At 39.8% G+C, this 13,636-nt stretch overlaps 1 protein-coding gene across 1 annotated transcript; it reads left to right on the plus strand.

The window, feature by feature from the left end:
* Positions 1–355: 355 nt before the first annotated feature.
* On the plus strand, positions 356–10,188 carry LOC311367594 (myosin heavy chain, fast skeletal muscle-like; the record flags this gene model as incomplete). Its single annotated transcript, XM_084486415.1, has 39 exons — positions 356–562; positions 646–789; positions 886–1,042; positions 1,135–1,162; positions 1,285–1,396; positions 1,521–1,613; positions 1,697–1,760; positions 1,841–1,939; positions 2,121–2,224; positions 2,600–2,738; positions 2,878–2,996; positions 3,085–3,234; positions 3,331–3,501; positions 3,598–3,901; positions 3,997–4,070; positions 4,159–4,246; positions 4,352–4,469; positions 4,587–4,710; positions 4,788–4,924; positions 5,004–5,259; positions 5,357–5,599; positions 5,695–5,871; positions 5,956–6,101; positions 6,190–6,280; positions 6,372–6,761; positions 6,844–6,970; positions 7,145–7,263; positions 7,346–7,542; positions 7,626–7,809; positions 7,904–8,069; positions 8,172–8,296; positions 8,392–8,700; positions 8,792–8,995; positions 9,103–9,228; positions 9,308–9,478; positions 9,560–9,664; positions 9,751–9,846; positions 9,937–10,062; positions 10,168–10,188. 39 exons carry the CDS (start codon positions 356–358, stop codon positions 10,186–10,188), a joined length of 5,811 nt encoding a protein of 1,936 aa, XP_084342541.1.
* Positions 10,189–13,636: the final 3,448 nt, after the last annotated feature.

A 13,636-nucleotide genomic window follows, 5' to 3' on the forward strand; every position in this document is an offset into this window, starting at 1 on the left:
AGAGTGATGTAACTTGTTCAAATAGCGGATGCATAGTTGAATCTCATTTGATATTGATGTTTAGTTTAGAGCAAAGATATTATGTTGGATGACACATGCATGTCAACCAGCGTGACTATGAAATCTGCAACTACAATGAAATACACCATACTTGTATATATAATTTTTATACCACTTTCAAATATCATGTCATTCAATTTCAGGGCTAAAACTTGAAGACTTCTCATTGGAAGAAAAACAAGGTAAGAGTTATTTTATGTCAGCCATATCGATCTCTATGAGAACAATCTGAGGACAATAGCATATGAGATACATCAAAACATTTTCTATCTTTGTCTGACAGTAAGCTGCCACCATGAGTACGGACGCAGAGATGGCCTATTACGGCAAGGCTGCGATTTACCTCCGTAAGCCAGAGAAGGAGAGGCTTGAGTCCCAGAGTAGGCCCTTTGATGCCAAGAGTGCTGCATATGTGGTTGATGCCAAGGAGCTGTACATGAAGTGTACCATCATTAAGAAGGACAGTGGCAAAGTCACTGTTAAACTGTTGGAAACAGAGGAGGTAGGCTCAGTTAATTTATTGCCATGTAGAAAACAGTTTCACACATGTTTCAAAGTTCACCATTTTCTTTTTGCCTGTTTTAGGAGAGGACAGTCAAGGAGGCTGATGTTACACCCATGAATCCTCCCAAGTACGACAAAATTGAGGACATGGCCATGATGACCCATCTCAATGAAGCCTCTGTGTTGTATAACCTCAAAGAGCGTTATGCAGCATGGATGATTTACGTAAGTAAATCATATTTCCCCTACTAAATGAAGTTAAATATTACTTAACAATATCACAGATCATATTAATGATCATCTCCGAATGATTTCCTTCAGACCTACTCTGGGCTGTTCTGTGCCACTGTAAACCCCTACAAGTGGCTCCCAGTGTATGATCAGGAGGTTGTCAACGCCTACAGAGGCAAGAAGCGTATGGAGGCTCCACCCCATATCTTCTCTGTCTCTGACAATGCTATCCAAAACATGCTTACTGGTATGTATAATCACATCTGCTATAAATAAATGAAATTATGTTTGGTTGAATTGTTTGAATAAATGTTATCCTTTCATTCATTTATTTTGCAGATAGACAGAATCAGTCCGTCTTGATCACGTAAGTTTAGATCCATTCTTGATGTTCAAATAAGTTATTTAACCTCAAAAGAAAATATCATATATTTCAAAAATAAATCTTGAAGAATCTGAAATTGTTCATTTCCTTCTTTTCATACCCAGTGGAGAATCCGGTGCTGGAAAGACTGTGAACACCAAGCGTGTCATCCAGTACTTTGCTACCATCTCAGTGAGTAGTGACAAGAAGAAGGACCAAGGCGCTGGAAAAATTCAGGTATGTTAAAAAAAAAAATCTGCACACTATATATCCAAAAATATAATCATAAAAGACACATGACACACAATAGAGGTAGGGATGCCCTGACAAATGAGGAGGAATACTGGAACTTTCATTATAGGGGTCACTAGAGGACCAGATTATTGCAGCCAATCCCCTACTGGAGGCCTACGGTAATGCCAAGACTGTGAGAAATGACAACTCATCCCGTTTCGTAAGTACAAACTTAGTATGACAAACAACCTCAATTATATACTTGATCTTCGACAAAAACTGAAATAAGACTTTTCTAAACAGGGTAAATTCATCAGAATCCATTTCGGTGCAACTGGTAAACTGTCCAGTGCTGACATTGAGACTTGTAAGTATCTGGTACCCAAACACCAATGAATAAACTCATTATTGATGGAATAGGTTTTGATTCATGAATGGGCCTTATAGATCTGCTGGAGAAGTCCCGAGTGACATTCCAGCTTCCTGCCGAGAGAGGTTACCACATCTTCTACCAGATGATGACCAACCACAAGCCTGAGATCGTTGGTAAGATGGTGTAGTTGTGAGAAATAAATGTTACTGTTAGATGTATCGTTATACAGGGTTGCCTTTAGCTTATTTCAATCTGTATTTGAAGTACCACATTTAATTAAAGGTTGTAATGGTTGTCCCCCAAGTACAAATTGAAGTTTTCAAAATAACCATTCTTTTCCATTTCTTTCTCCAGAAATGACCCTCATCACCACCAACCCATACGACTTCCCCATGTGCAGTCAGGGTCAGATCACTGTGGCCAGCATTGATGACAAAGAGGAGTTGGATGCCACTGATGTGAGTCAGTGTTTACAACTACCATAGGTAGCCTTTTTAACAGGCAGGGACTGACTGGGACCAAATAATGACTTGGGACTTTTGGCTGATCAGAAAACTAGGAGGGCTTAAACTCAGTGTTACAGCCTGCGGTCTCTACTCAGAATGCTGCCGGCGTAGCTCAGTGCGCTCTGCTCTGTCTGCGTTCGGCAGCAGTCAGATTCCAGTATGCTCTGCGTGTTTTTAACCGAAGGGGGTGGGGGTGGGGGTTATCGTACTGAAGATACAAGGTTAAATCCCACTCTGAAATTGTCTCAACTCTCCTGATTAGAAGTCTGTCCTTTGTATTAACATCTTTGAAATTATTGTTCAATTACATACTTTATTTTCCTACAGACTGCTATTGATATTTTGGGTTTCACTACTGAGGAGAAGATGGCCATCTACAAGTTTACTGGTGCTGTGCTTCACCACGGTAACATGAAGTTCAAGCAGAAGCAGCGTGAGGAGCAGGCTGAGCCTGATGGCAATGAGGGTGAGTTGAAAATGTATTAATACATTTTCAAAGTCTAGGTTGGCTTTAAATTGTTGTATTTACATAATGTACAAATGTGTAGAAATTCCCTAAATCTTTCAAAATTGTCATAATTTTTTCTTTCATATAAACAATTTAGAGGCAGACAAAATCTCCTACCTACTTGGTCTCAACTCTGCTGACATGCTCAAGGGTTTGTGCTACCCCAGAGTGAAGGTCGGAAATGAGTTTGTCACTAAGGGACAGACAGTACCACAGGTTTGTCAATTCCATGGAATAACTAGATCAAGAAGTAAATCCAATAGTAGTCATTTGTATGTATATCTAATCTTCCACCCTGCTCTAGGTGTATAACTCAGTGAGTGCTCTGGGCAAGTCTATCTATGAGAGGATGTTCTTGTGGATGGTCATCCGTATCAACCAGATGCTGGACACCAAACAGCCAAGATCATCCTATATTGGTGTGCTGGATATCGCTGGTTTTGAGATCTTTGATGTAAGCTTTCATTTTTTATTATAATAATTGTGTTGACTTAAAGGCAAAGCAGTGTCACAGTTGATGAACATTTGCTAAACTCATGTTCTCTATCAGTACAACAGTATGGAGCAGCTGTGCATCAACTTCACCAATGAGAAACTGCAACAGTTTTTCAACCACCACATGTTCGTCCTGGAGCAAGAGGAGTACAAGAAGGAGGGTATTATCTGGGAGTTCATTGACTTCGGCATGGACTTGGCTGCCTGCATTGAGCTCATTGAGAAGGTAAACATGACTTGTATAACAAAATATAACTTTTCTCAGTTTGATTCAAAACTATCTTATCATAATGTCTCCTGCCTAATATTTCTTTCTAAATAGCCAATGGGCATCTTCTCCATCCTTGAAGAGGAGTGCATGTTCCCCAAAGCCTCAGACACTTCCTTCAAGAACAAGCTGTATGAACAGCATCTTGGCAAAAACAAAGCATTTGAGAAGCCCAAGCCGGGGAAGGGGAAGGCTGACGCTGACTTCGCCATGGTGCATTATGCTGGTACCGTGGGCTACAGCGTCGCGGGCTGGCTGGACAAGAACAAGGATCCCCTGAACGATTCAGTCATTCAGCTGTACCAGAAGTCCTCAAACAAACTGCTGCCTGTCCTGTATCCAGCTGTTGCTGCTGAAGGTACAATATATGTTTGAAGTCTCTCAAGTATTAAGACTTTGTGTATTTCAATGTCACTATTGAAACTCTCATTTCACGTTCACGTGATATTTTAGAGGCTGGCGGTGGAGCCAAAAAAGGTGGCAAAAAGAAGGGTGGTTCCATGCAGACTGTGTCTTCACAGTTCAGGGTAAGCATTCGGAGAAAACTGAAGTTCATAAGTGAAACCCATTTATTTGTACTTGCTTTAAATTTAAATATATATTTCACGTGAACAGGAAAATTTGGGCAAGCTGATGACCAATTTGAGGAGCACCCATCCTCACTTTGTGCGTTGTCTCATTCCCAATGAGTCAAAAGTACCAGGTAATATTATTTCAAATACTCTCTACATTAGGGGGTTGTGTTGGAGTCTGATATAGTCAAATGAGTGTCATCTTTTAAAAGTCAGAAATCTATAACATTTCACAGGAATGATGGAGAACTTCCTGGTTATCCACCAGTTAAGGTGCAACGGTGTACTGGAGGGCATCAGAATCTGTAGAAAGGGCTTCCCCAGCAGAATCCTCTATGCTGACTTCAAGCAGAGGTATTACCTCATTGACAGCAAAATGATATTGTCACAATTATAAAATGATAACCTCAGATGTATATAACTTTTGTTTGTCAACTTTTCCATTCAACACTTCACATTGCACTCCTACAGATACAAAGTACTGAATGCCAGTGTCATTCCTGAGGGACAGTTCATTGACAACAAGAAGGCTTCTGAGAAACTGCTTGGGTCCATTGATGTGCCTCACGATGAGTACAAATTTGGACACACCAAGGTATGTTTAATGTTGTCAAAAAGTATCTTTGTACATGATTGGAAGTTACAATCTGACTATGTTTTTCTTACCTTAAGGTGTTCTTCAAAGCTGGTCTTTTGGGTACTCTTGAGGAGATGCGAGATGAGAAGCTGGCGTCTTTGGTCGGAATGATTCAGGCACTCTGTCGTGGTTTCCTCATGAGGAAGGACTATGTGAAGATGCTTGAGACAAGGTATGTTTTGATTCATAAGATATGCCTATTTTGTAAAGTCAATAATTGTTTATTAAATGTACTGCATTTTTTGCCACAGGGAAGCTGTTTACACTATTCAGTACAACATCCGCTCATTCATGAATGTCAAAACCTGGCCATGGATGAAGGTGTACTACAAGATCAAGCCTCTTCTGAAGACTGCTGAAACTGAGAAAGAGCTTTCTCAGATGAAGGAGAACTATGACAAGATGAAAACCGACCTGGCTACTGCCCTGGCCAAGAAGAAGGAACTTGAGGAAAAGATGGTATCTCTCCTGCAGGAGAAGAATGATCTTGCACTGCAAGTGGCCTCTGTAAGTAAACATATTTGTTTCTGTCAACATGTACACACATTGAGATACGTGTGATAGGACATGTGATATAACTGATATGACGACACATTTTAAACAGGAAGGAGATAACCTGAATGATGCTGAAGAGAGGTGTGAGGGACTCATCAAGAGTAAGATCCAGCTGGAGGCCAGACTCAAGGAGACAACTGAGAGACTGGAGGATGAGGAGGAAATGAATGCTGAGCTGACTGCAAAGAAGAGAAAACTGGAGGATGAATGCTCTGAGCTCAAGAAGGACATTGATGACCTGGAACTCACCTTGGCCAAAGTGGAGAAGGAGAAGCATGCCACTGAGAACAAGGTTTGTCAAGATTGTCAGCATGTTAAGAAAATAATAACACAGAAGCTACCACATTACTAATTAGCAAGTATGACACGTTATTTTGCTTTGTTTAGGTTAAGAACCTGACTGAGGAGATGGCCTCTCAAGACGAGAGTGTTGCTAAGCTGTCAAAGGAGAAGAAAGCCCTCCAAGAGGCACATCAGCAGACTCTTGATGACCTACAGGCAGAGGAAGACAAAGTCAACACTCTAACCAAGGCTAAGACCAAGCTTGAACAGCAAGTGGATGATGTGAGGTTACATTTTTTATGACATTAAAAAAACATATTACAATTTCTGAAATGCAGTGTAGTAATATATGTTCTTTAATTGCAGCTTGAAGGTTCTCTTGAGCAAGAGAAAAAGCTCCGTATGGACCTTGAGCGAGCCAAGCGAAAGCTTGAGGGTGACCTGAAATTGGCTCAGGAATCCATAATGGATCTAGAGAACGACAAACAGCAGTCTGATGAGAAACTCAAAAAGTAATGTGATTAAACAAAATCCTGCTTTTTATTCAAAAGATTCACAAGGAGTATGTTATTAAGTTGTGTGGTATTGTTTCATCATCAGGAAAGACTTTGAGACCAGTCAGCTTCTAAGCAAGATTGAGGATGAGCAGTCCATGGGTGCTCAGCTTCAGAAAAAAATCAAAGAGCTTCAAGTAAGACAATTTATATTACAATCCCACATAAATGCTCCATAAATACAATACATTTTTTTTTACAAAATTTGATGTATTCCTTAATTATTAGGCACGTATTGAAGAGCTGGAGGAAGAGATTGAGGCTGAGCGTGCTGCTCGTGCCAAGGTTGAGAAGCAGAGAGCTGATCTCTCCAGAGAACTTGAAGAGATCAGTGAGAGGCTTGAGGAGGCTGGTGGAGCCACTGCTGCTCAGATTGAGATGAACAAGAAGCGTGAGGCTGAGTTCCAGAAGCTGCGTCGTGACCTTGAGGAGTCCACCCTGCAGCATGAAGCCACTGCTGCTGCTCTGCGTAAGAAGCAGGCCGACAGTGTAGCAGAGCTGGGAGAGCAGATTGACAACCTCCAGCGTGTCAAGCAGAAGCTTGAGAAGGAGAAGAGCGAGTACAAGATGGAGATTGACGACCTCTCAAGCAACATGGAAGCAGTTGCTAAGGCCAAGGTGAAATATTTTTCAAATAAAAAAGGAAATATCATGTTATAATTAATACTATATAATATAATAATAAATGTTGTATCACCAGGGAAATCTGGAGAAGATGTGCCGTACCCTGGAGGACCAGCTGAGTGAAATCAAGGCTAAGAGTGATGAGAACAGTCGCCAGATAAATGACATCAGTGCTCAGAGAGCAAGGCTGTTGACAGAGAATGGTTAGTATACACATTTGCCTAAAAACAACCCTCCATATTAGAATAGCCCTAACCATAAGCATAAATAACCTCAACACTAACCTCCAACAAATGCAACCCAACCTTATTCATATATTTAGGGAATAAATGTGGTATTGCTATATTTCATAGTGAACAATTTATGTCATCACCTAGGTGAGTTTGGTCGTCAGCTCGAGGAGAAAGAGGGTCTCGTCTCCCAGCTTACCAGAGGCAAGCAGGCTTTTACTCAGCAGATTGAGGAGCTGAAGAGGCAAAATGAGGAGGAAGTCAAGGTATACCATCAAATTCAAATAATTTAAGGTTCTACTTTTTTGTATATTTAACTTAATTAAATAAGCTTATCACCTTTTTTAGGCCAAGAATGCTCTTGCTCATGGTGTGCAATCAGCCCGCCATGACTGTGACCTTCTGAGGGAGCAGTTTGAGGAGGAGCAGGAGGCCAAGGCTGAGCTGCAGCGTGGAATGTCCAAGGCCAACGGTGAGGTGGCTCAGTGGAGGAGCAAGTATGAAACTGATGCTATCCAGCGCACTGAGGAGCTTGAGGAGTCCAAGTGGGTCAAATACTTAATACCTTAGCTAGATTAAACATTAATTTGATCAATGGATACAAATAAACCATGTTCTTCTTTAAAAGGAAAAAGCTTGCCCAGCGCCTTCAGGAGGCTGAGGAACAGATTGAGGCTGTGAACTCCAAGTGTGCCTCTCTGGAGAAGACCAAACAAAGACTCCAGGGTGAGGTGGAGGATCTCATGATCGATGTGGAGAGGGCCAACGGACTGGCTGCCAACCTTGACAAGAAGCAGAGGAACTTTGACAAGGTGTGTTGTCATTCATTGAGATGAGTTAAATATTTGTATCCAGATTTTTCTTCAAGTTATTAACATGTACTTCTTTATTAACAATATTGTGCAGGTTTTGTCAGACTGGAAGCAGAAATATGAGGAGGGCCAGGCAGAGCTTGAAGGAACTCAGAAAGAGGCTCGTTCTCTCAGCACTGAGCTTTTCAAGATGAAGAACTCATATGAAGAAGCTCTGGATCAGCTGGAGACCCTGAAGCGTGAAAACAAGAATCTCCAACGTGAGTGCTATTTTTAATTTTGGCATTAATGTTTTCCAAGTTTGCTACATATATAGCTTGAAAGGAATTGGTAACAATATGTATATTTAACCCTCTCGACAGAGGAGATTTCTGACCTGACTGAACAAATTGGTGAGACTGGAAAGAGTATCCATGAGCTGGAGAAGTCCAAGAAGCAGATGGAGACAGAGAAGAGTGAGATCCAAACAGCTCTTGAGGAAGCTGAGGTGATTATCATTTAATAATACAGCTCTACATTTTTTATTGAGAAATAGAATATGTCCTTTCAATTAAATATTAAATCATTGTTTTTATAATTTAGGGTACTCTGGAGCATGAGGAATCCAAGATTCTGCGTGTCCAGCTGGAGCTCAACCAGATTAAGGGTGAGGTTGACAGGAAGCTGGCTGAGAAGGATGAGGAGATGGAGCAGATCAAGAGGAACAGCCTGAGGATCACTGACTCCATGCAGAGCACACTGGACTCTGAGGTCAGGAGCAGGAATGATGCCCTGAGAATCAAGAAGAAGATGGAGGGAGACCTGAATGAGATGGAGATCCAACTGAGTCACGCCAACCGCCAGGCTGCTGAGGCCCAGAAGCAGCTGAGGAATGTTCAGGGACAACTGAAGGTATGACACAAACTAATGTCTAGGACATAACATATATGGACATTTATATCCTGTTGTGGCATCTTTCATTGTGTTTTCATGTTCATTTTAGGATGCCCAACTGCACCTTGATGACGCTATCAGAGGAGGTGAAGACCTGAAGGAGCAGGCTGCCATGGTGGACCGTAGAAACGGTCTCATGGTGGCTGAAATTGAGGAGTTGAGGGCAGCTCTGGAACAGACAGAGAGAGGCCGCAAAGTTGCTGAGCAAGAGCTTATTGATGCCAGCGAGCGTGTTGGACTGCTGCACTCTCAGGTAAACAAACATACATATTTTTCCAAGAAATTGTCCCAATTTTCCCAAAATATTCAGCAGGATTATTGTAAGTCATAATTGCTTGCAAACATTGACATTAATTTTAGAATACAAGTCTTCTGAACACAAAGAAGAAGATTGAGACTGACCTGGTCCAAGTCCAGGGTGAGGTGGACGACACCGTCCAGGAAGCAAGGAATGCTGAAGAGAAGGCCAAGAAGGCCATCACTGATGTAGGTTTGCTGTTATTTGTTAATTCATTGAATTGGACATTGATGTTACTCTTTCTAAAAACATTATATTTTTCATTAGGCTGCCATGATGGCTGAGGAGCTTAAGAAAGAGCAGGACACTAGCTCTCACCTGGAGAGGATGAAGAAGAACCTGGAGGTCACAGTGAAAGACCTGCAGCACCGCCTGGATGAGGCTGAGAACCTGGCCATGAAGGGTGGCAAGAAGCAGCTTCAGAAACTGGAGTCCAGGGTAAGATAATGTCCCACATGGATGTATATGCAGTCCAAGTATAATAAAAGTATATTAATTGAATATATTTGATTACCTAAGGTGCGTGAGCTGGAAACAGAGGTTGAGGGTGAACAGAGACGTGGAGTAGATGCTGTTAAGGGTGTCCGCAAATATGAGAGAAGGGTGAAGGAACTTACATACCAGGTATGCAATGCTCATCATCATATTATTAAAATCAATTAATATCAGTACGGATTATACTTACGGCATAACCATTTTCATCACTTTAGACTGAGGAAGATAAGAAGAATGGTGCCAGACTCCAGGATCTTGTTGATAAGCTGCAGCTGAAGGTCAAGGCTTACAAGAGGCAGGCTGAGGAAGCGGTGAGTAGATACAACGTAACAAAATCTGGTTATTACATTAATATCGCTACTTCTTATTTAAACAAAATATGAATGTTCCTACAGGAGGAGCAGGCCAACTCTTACCTGTCCAAGTGCAGGAAGGTTCAACATGAGCTGGAGGAGGCTGAGGAACGTGCTGACATCGCTGAGACTCAGGTCAACAAGCTGAGGTCCAAGAGCCGTGATGGTGGCAAGGTAAGTCATCATCATCACTGTATAAGCCCGTTCACTTAGAATTAAATTAAATGAAAAAAATATATACGGTTGGTTTAATGATTTATTTACTTTTGTTTTCCCCAGGGAAAGGAGGCAGCTGAATAAGTTGCATTGCATCATTGTACATTTAGAAAGACATGTCATAAAATATGATTTCGTGTTTATTGTGAATTGTGAGCTGCAATAAAATATTATTCCAAAGCCTCTTTTTTTGTTGGTAGTTTCACTAATTTATTTATTATTTTGAATAACAATTCATCATCATTTCACCAACTTTTGAATTTGAATCTGATCAGTCGAGATCAGATGTTCAGTGTTTCCTACAGACCAGTTAGCAATGTGTGGTGTCCCCCTGGCACTGGTGGGGAAATCAAGTGTCATGGTGTCGTGCCGGTTGGTGCAGTCGGTCATTGGGGCGTATGCATAGTGTGTGCAGCGTGTGGCGTTCAAACACACACTTTATGAAGCAACAAAATAAATAGTATAATGTAACAATATAAATATAATATAAATAAAATACTATAATTACATATAAGAAACAACTAAAGGTACAACAAGGCAACTAACTAAAATAATGAAACAGCATTAGCCTATTTGGTGCAAAGCTTATATTCCCTATCAGAACCCCTGATTTTACATTATTTCCTGAAAAATAACTCAAGTGCCCTATCATAAGGGACCTTCTTGGGTTGATAGGTCTCAAGCATTGTGCATGGAGAGGAGGAGAGGGCGAATCAGCTGTCAGTACAGTACGTTTACATGCACTGCTTAATCCAATTACAGCCATAGTTTGACTCTGCTCCTCAATTGGACAACTACAATTGTCCGAGTGTACATGGCAGTGAGAAAATCGATTCATTGGCCGAAGCATGTCATACCCCGGTACAATAGATGGCGCTGTAACCATTTCAACTAGTGGTAATAGAGCCACCGGCTGACCTTTTTACGTCACCAGCAACAACAAACTCAGGCGGCATTCGAGAAAGATGTTTTCAGTAGACAGCTGTCAGTTCGGCCACGGCGCAATCAATGAATATAGATTGTAAACACAAAAAAAACCATTTATTTTGACAGACGTGCCCGAAGTTACTTTATAATCTCTCGTTCACCCAAGTCGGAGTGCGCCTGCACTGGATGCATGCGCACTCCCGTGGCCAGGGATACTATTCTTAAAGGGGGTAATTACATTGGCACGACACCAGCTTCCTCCATCTTCTTCGCACCTTTTAAAATAAATCGCAGTTTCTTCTTTTCCGACGACGACAACAACACGACGATCGGCTCCTTCCGGCTCAAGGCCCCAGGAAAAAATCTTGAACCTGCGCAGCCGCAGAATGCATAATCCAATCCCAATCTGATTGAATGTCAAAATCACATAGAAAAAATAAATAATGCAGAATAAATTTGTGGCGCTCTGTGTTGATTCTGTAGCGCTGCGCCATACATCGGCCTATGTATAGGAAACACTGACACTCTGTCTTCTGTAATTACACTGGCCTGAACAAATGCACTCATGTTTAATCTAATGGGAAGTATGTTAAACGGCTTGGTGATCCTAGGGCAGTGCGATATTGAAAAAATATTCTACCATGATATGAGTCATTTCATATATCGATAATGATATATATCACAATATAGTTGATTTTCTGTTAATTAATTTATTCTATGAATAAATGTCTACCAGAATGAACACATGCCTCATGACTACTTTTTAATAATCCAATCAACTAAATACAAATTAACTTTCACTTTTCCTTTCTCTTTTGTCCTTTTATTTGGAAGTGATGTTGAGAAGAACTGTCACAAATGAGGGGGAAAAAATAAGGGATATTGATCATATCAAAAACTAAATAAAGAATTAAAGTAAAAAACACTGTTTCATGTCTATGAAAATAAAAAGTAAACTTAACTACCGTTCATAAATCTCTATAAAGTACTGCAGCCAGTAAACCGAATATATTAATGTATATTATCAATAATAAAATATCAAATATCAAAACAAATATAAAAACACTGTTTCAAGTTTCCAACACATATCCAATAAACAAGTACTTGGTGCAACTCTGCTCGACCACTGGTCCGTTGTTAACTTGTAAGTAAACTGGAATTCGAACACTAGTCCAATTGCGATTAAAAAATAATTTTTTGGGCTGAGCGTTCTAGGAAGGAGGGGGAATTAAATATAAACATAAAGATGAAAACATTGGTGATATTGTCAGAATAACAGAAAAGTTAAGAAATATATAGAACTAAGGTAACATCTTGAAAACTATACACAACTATTATTCATACCATAACATATTCGCTATATTTATAATCACCAATTATTGAAAGTTATTATTTTGTTTATATTTAGGATTTTTCACATTTGCATCTCATTATTCATGAAGAAAAATGTATAATTATTTTCAATAATAAAATCTATAATGAATCTCCACTTACATCCTAAATTTTGGGTTTGAAATCTCAAACATCCTATTTACATACTGCAACACTACACTCATAGAAAGAGTCAGGTTTCCCCATTGAAACACAAAGTCCAGTGTGTTCTAAGCAGTAAGCATCCATTTATGGTCTTAATATGGAATGCCCCACATATTCTTATTTTAAAGGACAACTAAAACAATGGCTCAAATCCAATCAAAAGTGTGCCCACTAGCTGGACTGGGCACTAATTGAACAGTACTTTTTAATGCATTGTTATATCCTGTCTGGATCTGGTATCTTTACGATTGTGTAATGTATTGTGCTGTGTGTGTTGTCTCCTCTATTTTGTATTTTATCTATTTATTTGCTGTCTCTTCTGTTTGTACTTTTTATATTTATTTTATTAGGGACTACGGATGCAAATTAGCAGCTCTGCTATAATCCGGCTTGTTTACAGAGATGTTTAAACATCAATGTTCATTAATGTGCACTGTCCCTATTCAAAAATAAAGCATTTATTATTAATAATAGAAAACCATTTTATTGTCTTATTTATAGATTTTAACCTTTTTACTGCTCAAGTATCTTTAAAATAGGGGACATTTATAAATAGGCAAATTCAAAGAGTAATGTTAAGAAGTAAAAACTACAAATTCAATTTGTAAAATCAACATGTGTATCCTGCTCAGTAAATAAACTGCATACATCAAATTGTTTATAGAGCTAAATGTTTGCATAGATTATCTAACATCACACTGTAATTAATTGTTCTTCAATGCATGTGTTAATTAACTATTTGCAAATCCACCCAACAATTTGTATAGAACACATAGCAAAAGGAAACCAAATCTATAAGAGGATTTGCGCCTCATGACCATATTTAGCGTGTGCTTAACCTGTGGTCTGCTATATAAGAGGACCCTAACAAAGATGAACAGCTTGCAGGCAGTTGAGGAAGAAACAACTGGTGGTAAGTCAGAGTGACGCTAAAGCTCTGTTTCACTCAAAACTTTGATGCTAAGTTTGATTTTCATTTGAAAACTTTTAATTTAGAGGTGTTAGAGATGAGATAAACCTGCAGTTACAATGTATACACTGTTCTTAATCATGAAGGTGGTACAATATT

The sequence above is a fragment of the Micromesistius poutassou genome (assembly GCF_964030765.1).
Source record: "Micromesistius poutassou genome assembly, chromosome: 22".
Classification (NCBI taxonomy): Eukaryota; Metazoa; Chordata; class Actinopteri; order Gadiformes; family Gadidae; genus Micromesistius; species Micromesistius poutassou.